Genomic DNA, 16,864 nt, shown 5'->3' on the forward strand with positions numbered 1-16,864 from the left:
CAGTTTCCTGTCTACTTTCTTTTCTTTATCTGTGCTGCTTTGAAGCGTAATTGAGGATAACTTGAAAATTACAAAGCCTGCTTCTATATAAGAATACAAGCAGATATGTCAAACAAGAGGATGGAAGAGATGTTACTCAAACAAATGGACATGTTTGCAGTGCAACAAGATTTAGTCTTTGAAAAACAACAAGCACTCTCACATCAAGTATTTCAACTAGCTGAGGTGATGAATATCCTATTTAAATCAATTAATGGAAAACTGGACACAATTATTGAGGAGATCCACGATATGAAGACCCAAGATAATGACAACAATTATGTCAATGGAAAAAAATGACAATGAATTAGAACAATTTAATTTTAAAGAGGTAGCTGCAAGTGACCAGCTGGCAATGAGAGAGAGCAACATGAGAGAACTCAATACCTCTACAATCTACTTGTCTGAGTTACTGCTGACAGGAGGAACATTATTATCCCAAGAAAACACTTCCTGGCAGCCAGCGATGGAGGGAGACATGACGAAGGATTTTACCAAGAAGCTGCTGGAAATTTTAACAAGAAGCCAATGGATACAATCACTGGGATCTTTTTTTACATTTTCAGAGGCCAGAATTGCAGCTACTATATTGAAAAACGGGGGGTGGGGATTGGGAAATAAAGAAGGACTGGCAGATCCCCTCCCAAAACAAGATAATGGCTAAAATGATGCTTATTTTTGGGGTGTAAGGGAGCCACGGTGGATTTACTTTGATGAATTTCTAATGGGAAAATTTGTTTATGTATTGATCTAATCCCTTTATTATAGAATAATAGAATGTTATATAGAGACAATGATGATAATATTATAACTAGGTAGGACTTGAAATTGCTTATAGAAGTAGTATAGATGGCTTAAAGCAAGTCTGTATGAGAGAAAATAAGGATTAGAAATTAATTTGAAATGCAAAAGTGTTAACCAGTAGAATTAGTGACTGAAGAAGATGCGGGGAAGTCACATATAGTAGATAGCATTGAATATTATAGATAACATATTCTCAGTAATAGCAATGAATTTTTTTTGTTACAAGCAGTTACAACTGAATATATTGTTGAGATATGTTTATTTTTGTTGAATTGTAGAAAATAATAAAAATATTTTTTTTAAAAAAATGAGGAGTTCCAGAAGAGGGCAAGAGAATTCAAACAAACAGGCAGATCATGAGATTCTATTTAACCCATGCTTGAGTCTGCTGGAAGAAGTTGAAAAGAGGTGGAATTTCATAGTTGCAAAAATCTTCGAGTTAATCTATTAAGTAATTACATGTTGCTAAGAACTGGGGAAATGCCCAAATCCCCACAATGATGCAACAGGCAACTAGATGTTGGGGGACTGCCATCATGCAGACCCAACATTTGAAGCTCAGAACTGCTTTTTTTCAGTTTATAAGCCAAGGAGGACATATATTTATCTGGCTATTTATGTAAGACTATCTTGAAAAGAAGGACTTCAACAAAGCATTGTGGGCTGCTGTATTTTGGTTAAGTTTTGTGCTGAGTTGCATGGACTTGGAGATGGGGGTTGGGAAGGCTTTTTCTTTTTCATTTACTGTATCATAAGACTGGTTTAATACTGGAAATGAAACAAAAAATAGCATTTTTAAAAGGAAAGAGTAAAATAGGACCCAACCTATTCCAGAATTGGCCACTACATTGTAATAATACTACTCAACAGACATATAACGCACACACGCACAAACACAGTGTAGGTGTTGTTGGGAATTCGTTCTGGGATTTTCAGAGTTCTATTTAAAGCATGACAAACTTCCATAAAGCCACTAGCCAAAATCTATGGGTTGTAGCCAATATCTGCTTTCTGCTAAGCAAGAAGCCTTCCTCTGCCAAAGCAAGTTTTTTGGCTTAGCAGAAAGAGATCTCTAGACCCGGTAATAGGCTTCTGGGAGAGCACAATATTGCCTTTGGCTCTGTGAAAAGTTATCATCTGCTCAAAAGTATGGGCCCCAACTCACCTGCGGTCTGTTTTGCAAGCACGGGCAGGGGGACTGATGCCAGCATGGGGAGGGAGGTGAGAGGGTAGCCAGTGGCTCTGTGAGGGGCTGGCAGGCGGTGGGGAGGCCTCGGCCAGCCAGGCATAGCTCTGCGGCTCCCACGTGTCAGGGAGCCCTCCAGCTAGCCAGCAGGGTTGCCAGCAAATGGTGGCCATGGCCGTGTGGCCATACAGCATCCTAGCCTCCTTTCTCCTGCAGGTCCAGGGGGCCAATCAGGGCCCTTCAGGCTGGCCAGGATTTGAATGGGCCAATTAGGCCCCATCAGCTGACTGGTGCTTCCCAGCCAGTGCAGTCAGACCGGAGGTTTTCACTCAGGTCCACCGGCTGGGTATTTAAGGGGCTGCCTGCTTGCCTCCTGCCCTCAGTTCTTCTCTATGCTACGCCAATGCCTAGAGCTGTAACCAATAAAGTTGTGGCCAGTTTTCCATCCAACGAAGACTCTGTGCATCATTTGAACTATGGGGGGGTCTCTGGGTTAGGGGTATTGGGCGGAGGTGGGTCAGCATCCTCAGTGGCTGGTAGGTGCCAGGCACCGGGCCCACAGCTCGGCCCTGTGTCTGCAACCGTAAGATTGTCCATTACAGAAATTTGGCAAAAGATCTGTATTTACTATCTATCAACTGATTCTTCTCTGTTTACCTCTTACCTGGCATACAGCTGCTTGAAGCATAGCATCAAAGCCTCCTTCAGGTGTATCAATATTGCCAGAGATTTTTTGCCTATTAATTGCACTTCTGAATTCTGTTATCTTGTCAGTTAGGGACAATACATTTATGTAGCCATGAGGTGGCATACAATCCAGATTATAATCACTGTTTGGGAAAAGGAAACACAACAAATTAGAGTATAGCTAAAGCAGAAGTTAGTTCTATTCCATGCTTCCAGGGGTCACTTCTGGGGTTTAATGCAGCCCCACCCCAAAAAACTCCCAGGAGTTGCAGGTGTAGACCTGGCAACCCTACGCTAGGTAGGCATTGCAAGAACACCTATCTGTGTGAGCGCATTACACCATTAGAATTGAAATCAGTATGGAATGAACATGCACCCACCTGCACTGATTATGGATTCTTCCCGGGTGAATACTAATGTAAGGAGTCACCGTCTTATCCACATACGATCCAAATCCAAGTCTTAAATCAAGGGAAATATTTTCCATTTTTTGAGATAAATCAAATCCAACGGTATTTAATTTTTCTATGTTTTTGTGCATAGATGCAGACACATCAACTAAATAGTAGAGGTCCACAGGGTACTTTTCCAGAGGGCGGACTTTCAAAATAAAACTTGCTTCAGATCCTGATACATAAAAAGACACGGCTATGATCAATAATTCTAAATATTAACAAACACAGGTAAGCAACTATTTCGAAAACAATTTCATTTTTTTCTGAATGAGTATTTAGTATTTTTTTTCCCCTAAGGCCCAGGTCCACTCACTCAAATTTCCAATTCTCCAACTGCTCTGAGACCATAAATCATTATTTTATTATTTAAAAGATTTTGCACCCAATCATTTCACTATATACAGCCTTTCATGGCAGCCTACAAAGTCCATCCAAAATATAAAAAATGGTCATCACACATGTTCAGAGAGTCCTCTCCTCAGCTTTAAAATCTTCCTACCACTGCTCCTCTTGGTGTTTGATCTTTTAGGGTCTACCCATCTGTTACATTATTCTCCTGTCCTTCCGCCAAGGAATTCAGAATGACATAAAAGGTTCCTTTCTCTGCCATTCTACCCTCACAACAAGCCTGAGAAGTAGTTTAGGGTGAGAGAGAATGGCCTAAAATCACTCTGTGAGCTTTATTACTGAGTGAGATCTGAACTCAAATCTCCTCAGTCCCAGTCCAACAACTACACCATACTGGGCATGGTGGTGATGAGTAAAACTACCATCTTCCAGAAATAGGTTGCCAAGCTTCACTCAGCAGTCAGATATTACCAGTCTCTTCAGAGGGTTGAGGTTTCTTCCTGTGTGCAGCCACTACGGAAGGGAGGTCCAGTAGCTTCCTCCCACCTGTTTTCCTAAGTAGTGGCAATAAGAAGCTCCTTCTCTTTCTTGGATGGCCTTATTAAGTGTAACCATCTCTTTTCTCAACCCTGTCTCACCTCCCTTGATACCTGCCTGAAACATTGTCATGAGAAGCAAAAACAGACCAGAGACTCAGAGCTTCCAACTTGTCCTTCCCATGCTGACATTTGATTTTTCTCCTGTCAGCGGAACTGCTTGCACTGCTCCTCCCCCTAGCAAGACAAGCAAACAGCAAATGCAAATGGGAACAGCATGACAAAGCTGAAGCAAGCAGTCTGTGGCGGTTGTGGCAACTCTAGCAGAAGCTGAAGTCTGGGCCAGAGCTCATAAAGGGCCAATAGCCTCAAGCTCTACTCCTCTTGCTGAGTCATTCAACTGGCAGGATGCCCTGTACCACACACCAGAGATACAGCAGTCCTTCCAAAATGTTCAGAGAAAGGCTCTTTGGGCCTTATTTCAACGTCCAGCTGCTCTCACCAAGCAGGTAGAGAGATTTTACTCAATAATTTCTGATTTTAGCTATGAAGCAACGATGTAATATTTGGTCAGATCCATGATCCAAACTCTGGTGGATAACATCCATAGTTCTAGTGGACAGCTCTCTACTTGAGCAACTATATAATGGATATGAAAACCCCAGAAAACTTTCCACCCTCTCTTCTCTGATGGTTTCTGTCTTTGTTTTCTCTTCTCTCTGCGACTGAAGCAGAGTAAGTCCCTGCATCACCCTCAGAGAAATCTGAACACTTGGGTTACTGATCCACATTTTTGAACTAACTATTGGATGAAGGTCAGTTCCAGATCACTGACTTTTTTCTTATCCTGACCAGGTCAACTCCCTGCCTGTGATGGATTAAGTTTCAGATATGTTAAGTTTCAGATATGTCCCTCAAGAGCTAAGCTCAGAAAACATATTTTAATTACATTAGACACCCCCCCATACACAACTTTTCATAATCCCCTGTGTTGGACAGGGACTTTTAAACATGGCTTCAGAGTAACATGGAATCCTTCTTACAGAGGTAGCGAGAAAGCCCAATGCCATTTCTAGGGGCTTTGGTAAAGTGCTGTGCCACGCTAAGGATATTTCTTAACATCATTTTCTCAATGTTAAAATTAGTGTGTTACACACCACCAAACCCTCAGAGAATTAATTTTTTTCCAGAATATTAAGCATGCTAACAAAGAGGCAAGATGCAGTTCCTTTAGATGTGATGGTGGCACCTCCCGTATGGGTTGGGAGGCATGTTCTAGTAAATCAGAAATATCAGTGTACAGACTATCCTCTTTTAATTAACTAAACAAAGCCTCAATTCAAAGGCATGTTTGACTTGGCAAAGGAGCAGAAACTCTATATTTCTCTAGGAATTACAATGCCTAGATAGAAAAGCCTAGTTTGTTGATGCTACTGAACTACTTGCTTTTATCAACATGCAATCTTTCCTATTACCAGCATCTTTTATTTTATTGTGCTACTCCATGGAAGGAATGGTCACTTTTTTACCTTTGTTGTTGATTTATACAATATACATGTCCTGGGTGGACTCGGTGGCTTTGGGTAAGTCACTCTCCCTCAGCCGACATCACAAAATTTATCACGAGTATCAAAATTGGATAAACACATATGTGCGACCCTACATACCTTAAAAGAGTGTGATATTTGTGTGATAAATAATACAATAATCTTTCCACAGATTAAAAACTAACAAAATTTCTGGTAGGGTATGAGCTTTCGCAAGTCACAGCTCACTTCTTCAGATGTGCAGTGAGCTGTGACTCACGAAAGCTCATACCCTACCAGAAATTTTGTCAGTCTTTAAGGTGCTACTGGACACTCACTTTTTTCTACTGCTCCAGACCGACTAACACAGCCACCCATCCTGATCTGTTTCCACAGCTTATTCTCACTGGGCATGAGTTACCTGGAATGTCAAATTGCCAATAACGGTACATCCACAGTGGGTAGCTGTGTTAGTCTGTCTGCAGTAGTAGAAAAGGGCAAGAGTCCAGTAGCACCTTAAAGACTAACAAAAATATTTTCTGGTAGGGTATGAGCTTTCATGAGCCACAGCTGAAGAAGTGAGCTGTGGCTCACGAAAGCTCATACCCTACCAGAAAATATTTTTGTTAGTCTTTAAGGTGCTACTGGACTCTTGCCCTTTTCTACTAATAACGGTACATGTCCTTCTAATTTCCATATTCCATATGCCTCAAATTACAGTGGAAGAAGTGGGAATATTTTTTGGAAAGTATGTAGGTAGCTAGCTTAGAGTTTCTGAGAGTGCGCTATCTAGGACATATAGTGTTATACTCTATATTGGGTTACAACCAGGAATAACGCTATCTTCCAGCAGCCATCAGGGCAACTTTCATGCTCTTTAAAAAGAGTTCAGCAAACTAATACCCTCCAAAAATAGAAACAGAAAATGCAGATTATCCTGCCCCCAGTAATTTAGATCCACCTGATGAAAAATCAGGTATTTGGTTATATAAAAAGATTTTGTGAGTAGTTCAAAGTGAACAGTTAGGATGTGTGTGTGCAGAAATAAGAAAAGGCTAAGGGTCAGACAAAGGGTCCATCTAGTTGAGCATCCTGTTTCCCACTGTGCCCATGGGAAGAATGTGGTCCCCAAGCAATGAGAATTCAGACCAATTCTGCCTCTGAACTTGCTATCACTGCCTGTAGTAGTTGCGAGACCTATCCTCCACTAATATGTTTAGTTCCCCTTTAAAACCATGTAAGAAAGCAGCCATCATCAAGTCTTATCGTAGTGGAATTCATAAATTAATTATGCATTGTGTGAAAATCTGCTGCCTTTGTTCTTTCCAAAAATTATTTCCTATTAATGTCATTGGATGATCCCAAGCATTATGGGAAGAGGCGATTCCGCAGGGCCTGTAAGACTGAGATGTTCTGCCAGGCCTATGGTGGAGGGCAGCAATGGTTTTCCAACATAGCTGGCCTCCCTCCCTATTCCCCTTGCTGTTCTTTATTAGATCTAGAATTGGGGACCCTGACAGCTTACCGGGCTGGCCTTGGACCCTGTGCACCATCTCCTTTTAATTTAGACATTGTTTTGTTTTTATTGTGTTTTACGCCACTTTTATCTGATGTTAGCCACTCTTTGTCCAGCTTCGGCTGGGCAGAGGGTAGGATATAAGATGGGTGGGATACAAGACTAATAATAATAATTTAAAAACTACCTACTTTTTCATGCCGTACATAATTTTATAAACCTGTCATGCCCCACTTCAATAGTCTTTCCCCCCCTTACCAAGAAAGCCCCTTCATTGATTTAAATTTCTACTCAGTCAGGAATCCAACAAAAGACACAGCCCAGGGAACAAAGAGCCTCTGAGAGAAGCGGACAGGAAGTAGCGGGTGTGAGCTGAGGCTGAACAAATCCAAGTCCCACAATGAATTGAACTGAGGGAATCCGTATATATTCAGAGAAGTCAAGTTCATCAGGCTACTCTTTACAGTGAAAGCCCGCTGGGACATTTGTGGATACAACAGATGCTGCAATAATGTGGGACAACTAGGAGTTTGCTCTCATAGACTTTGGGCCAAACACAACCACCCTGCTTTTTTTCTTTCCTGTGACAAACAGGTCATCACCCATAAACAGAAGCAGCTGTTTTTCTCAATGCTGCAAGCATTCCAATGAGCAACAAAACAAAGTGGTTTTGCTACAGTTCAGAGGACCAGGTCATAAACAGCATGGAACTTCCTCAAGTGGAAGGAGGGAGAAGAAAGGTACTGATACCTGCTACGGACAGTCCTGCCATACATGTTGGCTCTCAGAAGAGTACCAGAGCAATTCTGCACAAACACACTCACCTTGTAATTATCCGACAATCAACTGAACTATTATACATAAGGAAGCTCCATTATTTTCCTAGCTGAGTTTGTGATACTAACAATATCAATATGCCTGGTCTTTGTCAAGGAAACCAAACAGCATTTATATTTTGTTATCTTATAAGAGAACTTATTGTTATGTAGGTCTATGAAGTCATGACATAGTCTCACTCTTGCTACGGCTGCTCAGAGCCACCATGAGTCCCAAGACAAATTTTACTCTGGGTCCCACCTTGGCCCAACTCAACCATATGATGGATCACTGGCTGCTTCCCTCAAAGTCACCTCATAGCACAACGCGATGGGGGAAACAATGATGGCGGGAGCATGTCCTCACCCACTGTTGCCATCCCCTCATTCTTTCATGGGAGAAACAGCCAGCAGACTACCTGGCCTCGCTTCTCCTGCTTTATCTATATGCAGCCAAAACTCCACCACTGGATGGGGAGAGAATGGGATGGACAAAGGGAGGAGATCTACTCCCTACTATCAGCAGATTACACACACACACAACTTCTGAACAGTGTTTTCTTTTTGATAAGCGAACCTGGATGTAGTTGGATTGAAATCTCTCCTGGTGTCACCTGTATATTAACTTCATTGTTGGAAACCATTACACCAACTTTGGGATTTTCTATGAAGTTTGGTCTGCATCCTTTGGCAATTAAATGTGAAATTATGTCACACCGTTCCTTCTGCTTTGCTCCAGCCATGAAATCCTGTTTTAAGAGAGGTAGGGAAAATATAATAAAATAGAGCTCTAAAGAAAATGTTCTGTAGTGTCTTCAAGCACAGCTACATAACCAAAATGAATTGCAAACAATGGTACATAACCAGTATAATCACACAAATTTTTCAAAAATATGTTTAGTACAATCACAAGAAACCATTTAAAATTGACGCCAATTGTTCTAATACTTTTTAAAGGAGGTTCATTGATTTTTGAAGTGATTGACCTTTTTGCACAATTTTAATAACTTCTGTTTAATTTGATATATAGGACATTACATATCACATTTCTCTTTAGGGATTTATGCTACAATTAATGTAGGAGCTTCCATCTCTTGAAAGAAAGTGAAGCTTTGCCATTGACTTCAACAGGAGTATGCCCTAAACTAAAAGGTATAGTAGACTTAATTCATGACATTTATAAATATTGTCGAAGGCTTTCACGGTCAGAGTTCATTGGTTCTTGTAGGTTATCCGGGCTGTGTAACCGTGGTCTTGGAATTTTCTTTCCTGACGTTTCGCCAGCAACTGTGGCCGGCATCTTCAGAGGAGTAACACTGAAGGACAGTGTCTCTCAGTGTCAAGGGTGTAGGAAGAGTAATATATAGTCAGAAAGGGGTTGGGTTTGAGCTGAGTATTGTCCTGCAAAAGTATTGTCCTGTAAGTATCAAGATAATGTGCTAATGAGGGTATGGTATGTTAATATGGAACCATTGTATCCTGAAGTGATCTGTTAATGTGTGTAATCCAAAGCTAATCTGTATGGCTATTGTTGAATGTTGTCTTTGTCTGGAGGTTTTTCAGGGCAGGAAGCCAAGCCTTATTCATTCTTAAACTCTCCTCTTTTCTGTTGAAGTTGTGCTGATGTTTATGAATTTCAATGGCTTCTCTGTGCAATCTGACAAAATAGTTGGTAGAATTGTCCAGTCTTTCAGTGTCTTGGAATAAGACCCTGTGTCCTGTTTGTGTCAGTCCATGTTCAGCCACTGCTGATTTCTCAGGCTGGCCAAGTCTGCAGTATCTTTCATGTTCTTTTATCCTTGTTTGTATGCTGCGTTTTGTGGTCCCGATGTAAACTTCTCCACAGCTGCAAGGTATACGATATACTCCTGCAGAGGTGAGGGGGTCTCTTTTGTCTTTTGCTGATCGTAGCATTTGTTGTATTTTCTTGGTGGGTTTAAACACTGTTTGTAGGTTGTTTTTTCAAAAGTTTCTCCATCCTATCAGTGACTCCTTTAATAAATGGCAAGAATACCTTTCCTATGGGAGACTGTTTTTCTTGAGTTTTCTGATTTTTGTTTGGTTTAATGGCCCTTCTGATTTCATTCTTGGAGTAGCCGTTTGTTAGCAGTGCGTGATTTAGATGATTAGTTTCTTCCTTGAGAAACTGTGGTTCACAGATCCGTCTTGCACGGTCCATTAATGTTTTGATTATTCCTCTTTTCTGTCGGCGGTGGTGGTTGGAGTTTTTGTGTAAGTAGCGATCTGTGTGAGTTGGTTTCCGGTAGACCTTGTGACCTAACTGAAGGTTTGTTTTACGGATGACAAGGGTATCAAGAAATGGGAGTTTACCCTCAATTTCCTTTTCCATGGTAAACTGAATGTTTGGATGGATATTATTAAGATGGTTTAGAAAGTCCATTAATTTTTCTTCACCATGGCTCCAAATGGTAAATGTATCATCTACGAACCTGAACCAGACTGTAGGTTTGTAAGGTGCTGATTCTAATGCTGTCTTTTCAAAATATTCCATGTAAAAGTTTGCTATTACTGGACTGAGTGGACTTCCCATAGCTGCTCCATCAATCTGTTCATAAAATTCTTGATCCCATAGGAAATAACTTGTTGTCAAACAATGGTGAAATAAGGCTGTTATATCTTCTGGAAAAATCTGGTTAATCAATGAGATTGTGTCTTTTACTGGAACCTTGGTAAAGAGGGATACAACATCAAAACTGATTAATATATCCTTTGGATTGAGTCTTAACGGACTGATTTTGTTGATGAAGTGAATTGAATCTTTGATGTAAGAAGTGGTTTTTCCAATGTGGTTCTGTAGGAGGGTGGTCAAATATTTAGCTAATTCATATGTTGGGGAACCAATGGCACTCACGATGGGTCGGAGTGGAACAGAATCCTTATGAATTTTAGGTAGTCCATATAATCGTGGTGGTTGTGCTTCAGTCTTGCATAGTTTTCTGTGTGTGTCGGGATGAAGAGTGGAATTCTTGATCAGAATGCTAGTTTTCCTGGTAATTTTGCAAGTTGGATCTCGTTTTAGTTTTTTGTATGTGGCAGGGTCCAGAAGTTCCTCAATCTTCTTTTTGTATTCTTCTGTTTTCATGATCACTGTGGCATTGCCTTTGTCAGCTGGTAGAATGATGATTTCTGGATCTGCATTGAGGGTCTTGATGGCGTTTCTCTCCTTGCGTGTTATATTGGAATAATCAAAACATTAATGGACCGTGCAAGACGGATCTGTGAACCACAGTTTCTCAAGGAAGAAACTAATCATCTAAATCACGCACTGCTAGCAAACGGCTACTCCAAGAATGAAATCAGAAGGGCCATTAAACCAAACAAAAATCAGAAAACTCAAGAAAAACAGTCTCCCATAGGAAAGGTATTCTTGCCATTTATTAAAGGAGTCACTGATAGGATGGAGAAACTTTTGAAAAAACATAACCTACAAACAGTGTTTAAACCCACCAAGAAAATACAACAAATGCTACGATCAGCAAAAGACAAAAGAGACCCCCTCACCTCTGCAGGAGTATATCGTATACCTTGCAGCTGTGGAGAAGTTTACATCGGGACCACAAAACGCAGCATACAAACAAGGATAAAAGAACATGAAAGATACTGCAGACTTGGCCAGCCTGAGAAATCAGCAGTGGCTGAACATGGACTGACACAAACAGGACACAGGGTCTTATTCCAAGACACTGAAAGACTGGACAATTCTACCAACTATTTTGTCAGATTGCACAGAGAAGCCATTGAAATTCATAAACATCAGCACAACTTCAACAGAAAAGAGGAGAGTTTAAGAATGAATAAGGCTTGGCTTCCTGCCCTGAAAAACCTCCAGACAAAGACAACATTCAACAATAGCCATACAGATTAGCTTTGGATTACACACATTAACAGATCACTTCAGGATACAATGGTTCCATATTAACATACCATACCCTCATTAGCACATTATCTTGATACTTACAGGACAATTCTTTTGCTGGACAATACTCAGCTCAAACCCAACCCCTTTCTGACTATATATTACTCTTCCTACACCCTTGACACTGAGAGACACTGTCCTTCAATGTTACTCCTCTGAAGATGCCGGCCACAGTTGCTGGCGAAACGTCAGGAAAGAAAATTCCAAGACCACGGTTACACAGCCCGGATAACCTACAAGAACCATGACATTTATGTTCAGTAGATGATGGTCTGAGGCAACATTTAAAAGTATAGGGCCTGAAGTTACATTTCAAAGGACAAAGTGAACAGTCAGCTTCCAACAGTTCTTTCTGGGCTTACATCTTGAGAAATATTTTCTGTGTGGTTATAGTAAAGACTGCAGCAACTATTGGACCATCACATTAATTTCTCATTCAAGTACAGTAATCTTAGAACAAAGATTGTTACCATATATGGAATGAGAAATGCCTGATGTTCAAGCTGGATTCAGAAAAGGAAGAGGCACTAGAGATCATATCGCAAATTTACTGGAGCATATGAGAGAATTTCAGAAGAAAAGCAGCTTGTGTTTAATAAATAACAGTAAAAGACTCTCACTTAAAAGTTATGGTTTTTTTTAAGAAATGGGTGTGCCACAACATCTGATTGTTTTGAGGTACAACCTGTACTCTGATCAAGAGATTAGAGCTAGGACAGAATATGGAGAAACAGAATGGTTTCCAATTGGCAAAGGTGTCAGATAAGGATGTATTTTATCTCCCTATCTCTTCAATCTATATGCGGAAAACTGGATTAGATAAAGTGGAGTGAAAATTGGCAGAAGGAACATTAACAATTTGAGAAATGCAGATGATACCATATTACTGGCAGAAAATGTGTAGAAACAGGCAGCTGAAGCTTTTCATTGAATGGAGTTTCATAATATCACCTGATATTTGCTGCAGATCAAATTGGTATTAAAGGAGCATCTAGACTAGAGTGACCAGATTAAAAATTGGCAGTCCTGGTTGCTGATGAACAAGATCAAGATAATTCATACCACAGTATTCCCTATTACTATGCATGGATGTGAAAGTTGGACAATGAAGAAAGCTGATAGGAAGAAAGTTGTTTCATTTTCCCCAGGATTTTCCCTATAGGAACTTATTTAATGAGCTTTGGGGGAGGCATTTTTGGAAGTAGAGCCCCCAAATTTTCAGGGTAGCTTCAATGGACTCTCCTTGCATGAACCCTGAGGTTTGGTGAATATTGGGTCAGGGGGTCTGATTTATGGGGTCCGGAGGGGGTCACCCCATCTCCTCTATAGAGAAGCATTGTAAACTTTACCATACTTCTCTATGGAGGAGGGGGTGACCCCTTTCAGACCCCATAAAATTGGACCCCCTGTCCCAAATTTTACCAAACGTTGTGGTTACTGCAAGGAGAGTCCCTTGAAGCTACGCTGCAAATTTGGTGACTCTACCTCAAAAAAAAACCCAGGAGAATTTTAAGAAGACTTCCTTTTCACAGTCTGTAACGGCCGCTTCCTCTCCAAAGAGTCATGGGAAAACTCAGTTTTCCATGAATGCTTGCAATGAGCCTGTACAATTGTGCTTTCAAAAGGTAAATTGGTGCAAACTGTACTTTCAGTTAGGTCACAAGGTCTACCGGAAACCAACTCACACAGATCGCTACTTACACAAAAACTCCAACCACCACCCCCGACAGAAAAGAGAAATAATCAAAACATTAATGGACCGTGCAAGACGGATCTGTGAACCACAGTTTCTCAAGGAAGAAACTAATCATCTAAATCATGCTAGCAAACGCCTATTCCAAGAATGAAATCTGAAGGGCCATTAAACCAAACAAAAAACAGAAAACTCAGGAAAAACAGTCTCCCATAGAAAAGGTATTCTTGCAATTTATTAAAGGAGTCACTGATAGGATGGAGAAACCTTTCAAAAAACATAACCTACAAACAGTGTTTAAACCCACCAAGAAAATACAACAGATGCTACGATCAACAAAAGAGACCCCCTCACCTCTGCAGGAGTATATCGTATGCCTTGCAGCTGTGGAGAAGTTTACATCGGGACAACAAAACGCAGCATACAAACAAGGATAAAAGAACATGAAAGATACTGCAGACTTGGCCAACCTGAGAAATCAGCAGTGGCTGAACATGGACTGACACAAACAGGACACAGGGTCTTATTCCAAGACACTGAAAGACTGGACAATTCTACCAACTATTTTGTCAGATTGAACAGAGAAGCCATTGAAATTCATAAACATCAGAACAACTTTAACAGAAAAGACGAGAGTTTAAGAATGAATAAGACTTGGCTTCCTGTCCTGAAAACCTCCAGACTAACAAAGACTACAGTCCACAATAGCCATGCAGATTAGCTTTGGGTTCCACATATTAACAGATCACTTCAGGATACAATGGTTCCATATTAACATACCACACCCTCATTAGCACATTATCTTGATACTTACAGGACAATGATTAGCACATTACCTTTGATACTTTTTGCAGGACAATGATTCAGCTCAAACTCAACCCCTTTCTGACTATATATTACTCTTCCTACATACTTGACACTGAGAGACACTGTCGTTCAGTGTTACTCCTCTGAAGATGCCTGCCACAGCTGCTGGCGAAACGTCAGGAAAGAAAATACCAAGACCACGGTTACACAGCCCAGATAACCTACAAGAACCAACAAACTGTACATTCTTCCTTTTTCATGAAACATATATCCTTGTCGGAGCGGGAGAAAGGATTGTCTCTGCATGAGGCCATATATTCTTTTAGTATCCAATTATTATTTTTGTCTACCAATGCAATTAAAAAGCAGATGGAAACCATGAGAATTTAAAAGTTATTTTTTAAAAGTTAATGGTCTTTTCCCTAGCAATTGATTTCCCCTTTTGATAAGGAAGTTTTCTTGTTTGGATAGCTCATGGGCTAGAAACACTGAAATCAGTAACTCTGAGCCATGACGCCTAATACAGAGAAACCGCTTACCTCTTGAGTACACCATCCACATTCTGGGCCCACAGCAAGGCACTTGGTACATGTTGCTGCATTTGAGATGGTGCATCTGTTTTCTGCTGTAATAAAATATAAAGCCATTCAGTACTTTGCTAAAATGCCTGGTGTATATCTACGTTTTAAATTTGGAGTTTTAAGAAAAACACAAACATTTTACACAAATGACATTTATGAATCAGAGCAGGACAGCAAGAAAAATGTCTGCAGGAGACAAAACACAAGATTAGTGGCACTTTGTGGAGAATCAAAATAAAGCCATATCTTTATCTGGTTTATAGTGCAATCATTCCAAGTGCTACACGAACTGGAAACAGTGGAGCCAGGCAAATGGTGGTGGTGGTGGAGGGGAGGTGTAAAGAACTCAGAGTGGGGTATAGCTCATGGTTGGCCTGTGTCTGCCTGGCAACCTCCATTTTGGAGTTCAAGCTTTGTTCCTTTCAAGAAAAAGAACAAACTAGCAAAGAAAGGCCAGAGGTGTCTGTACTGCCAGCAGTGTTTGTGTTTGTGAGAAAAGAGGGCTTATTTGTCCAAGCCCTGACCTATTTGCATACATGCATTATAATACCCCCCCCCCAATCCTTTTCATGCTTTTGGCTTTATTTTGCTGTTCTCCCAAGTATTCATACCAAAACATAGCCCAGTAGATCTATAAAATCCCACTGGCAGTCTTGGGTACACTGCCTGCTATATCTGCCACCACTGAGATTTCATTGGTATTAGTTCTAGCTTTGGTTCATTTTCATTATTTTAAAATAAACTACCTTTCTTTCTTTCTTGCATGCAGGGGGCAGAAATTCAGTTCTTTATTACTAGTTTCCCTGCATCATCTGGCGCAAATGACTGCCAGTGAGGTCTTTTATTTCTCAGGTTCATAAACTGCAATGATTTGCCCACAAGCTGCAGCAGCTACCTACTGTGACTACTATCCTCAGGAATATTCACATCCCTTTTAAGCTTGATGCCTTGTTGCATGTTTGTATTTTTAAAAGGGCAGTGTGCCATCTGCTATTTTCAACTCTTTGACAGAGAGCTTTGGAAGACTGCCCTTGAAATGCAATCTGTGGTTCTTTGTTCTGTTAGTTCTCAAGCACATCCAATGTGGCAAACAATGAAACATTTGCTGTCTCTTTATCCATAAAGCCACAAAACTGGAATGCCGGAACGTGAAGGGCCAACCACTCCAGGTCCTGCACAGAGGAAAGGTCCTCAGCTTTTGGGACTGATTGGCCCACACCGGAAAGCACAGTCCGGCTTTTTAACTGCAAAGAGCTAACACTGAAATGAGAGAAACTAGGCCAAAGTGCTGAATGCCTCTTTTGCTTCAGTTAAAAGGTAAACTGTACTTCATTAAGACAGAACAGGAAAGGTATGCAAGCCAAGTCAGAGTAAGAACATTCTTAGAGCCCCCTATGATATAATGGTTAAAGGGTCCGAATGGGAACAAGGAGACCTGGGTTCCAATTAGGGTTGACAGCTCTGAGTTGGGAAATACCTGAAAATTTTAGGGGTAGAGATTGGGGAGGATGGGGTTTGGGGAAGGAAGGGACTGAAGACGAGGATGATGCCATAGCATCTACCCTCCAAAGCAGCCATTTTATCTAGGGAAACTGGTCTTTGCAGTCTGGAGATCAACTGTAGTACCGGAAGATCTCCAGGCCCCACCTGGAGCTTAGCACCCTAGTTCCAATGCCCAAGCAGAATGCATAATCTGAGGCATAATGTTATGGTTGGTCACACCCTTTCAGTCTAACCTACCTCACAAGGTTGTTGTAAGGAGGTTAAAATGGATGACACAACTATGTATGATGGCCCTGACTTCTTTGGAGGGAAGTCGGAATAAGATTCTTCCAAAATATTTGTAGGTAACAAAAGTCCCCACACAACCCCTCTCAAAAGACTCTGAATGAAAACCACACACTGAGGATGAATTACATGAACAGCATAGTTGC

The 16,864-nt window shown here is 40.9% G+C and overlaps 1 protein-coding gene across 2 annotated transcripts in view; it reads right to left on the reverse strand.

The window, feature by feature from the left end:
• The window catches only part of ITGB8 (integrin subunit beta 8), a 31,924-nt gene extending 16,956 nt beyond the window's left edge, over positions 1–14,968 (reverse strand). The window contains exons 1-4 of one of the 2 annotated variants that reach the window (XM_056857483.1): positions 14,889–14,968; positions 8,490–8,661; positions 3,097–3,343; positions 2,694–2,859 (exon numbers count right to left, since the gene is read on the reverse strand). In XM_056857483.1, coding sequence (XP_056713461.1) covers positions 2,694–2,859; positions 3,097–3,343; positions 8,490–8,655 — 579 coding nt within the window. In that variant the 5' untranslated portion in view covers positions 8,656–8,661; positions 14,889–14,968. Of the gene's footprint in view, positions 1–2,693; positions 2,860–3,096; positions 3,344–8,489; positions 8,662–14,888 lie in introns of those variants that run through there. The other variant, XM_056857482.1, reaches the window with a different exon arrangement.
• Positions 14,969–16,864: the final 1,896 nt, after the last annotated feature.

This window comes from Euleptes europaea, chromosome 11, assembly GCF_029931775.1.
Source record: "Euleptes europaea isolate rEulEur1 chromosome 11, rEulEur1.hap1, whole genome shotgun sequence".
Lineage (NCBI taxonomy): Eukaryota > Metazoa > Chordata > Lepidosauria > Squamata > Sphaerodactylidae > Euleptes > Euleptes europaea.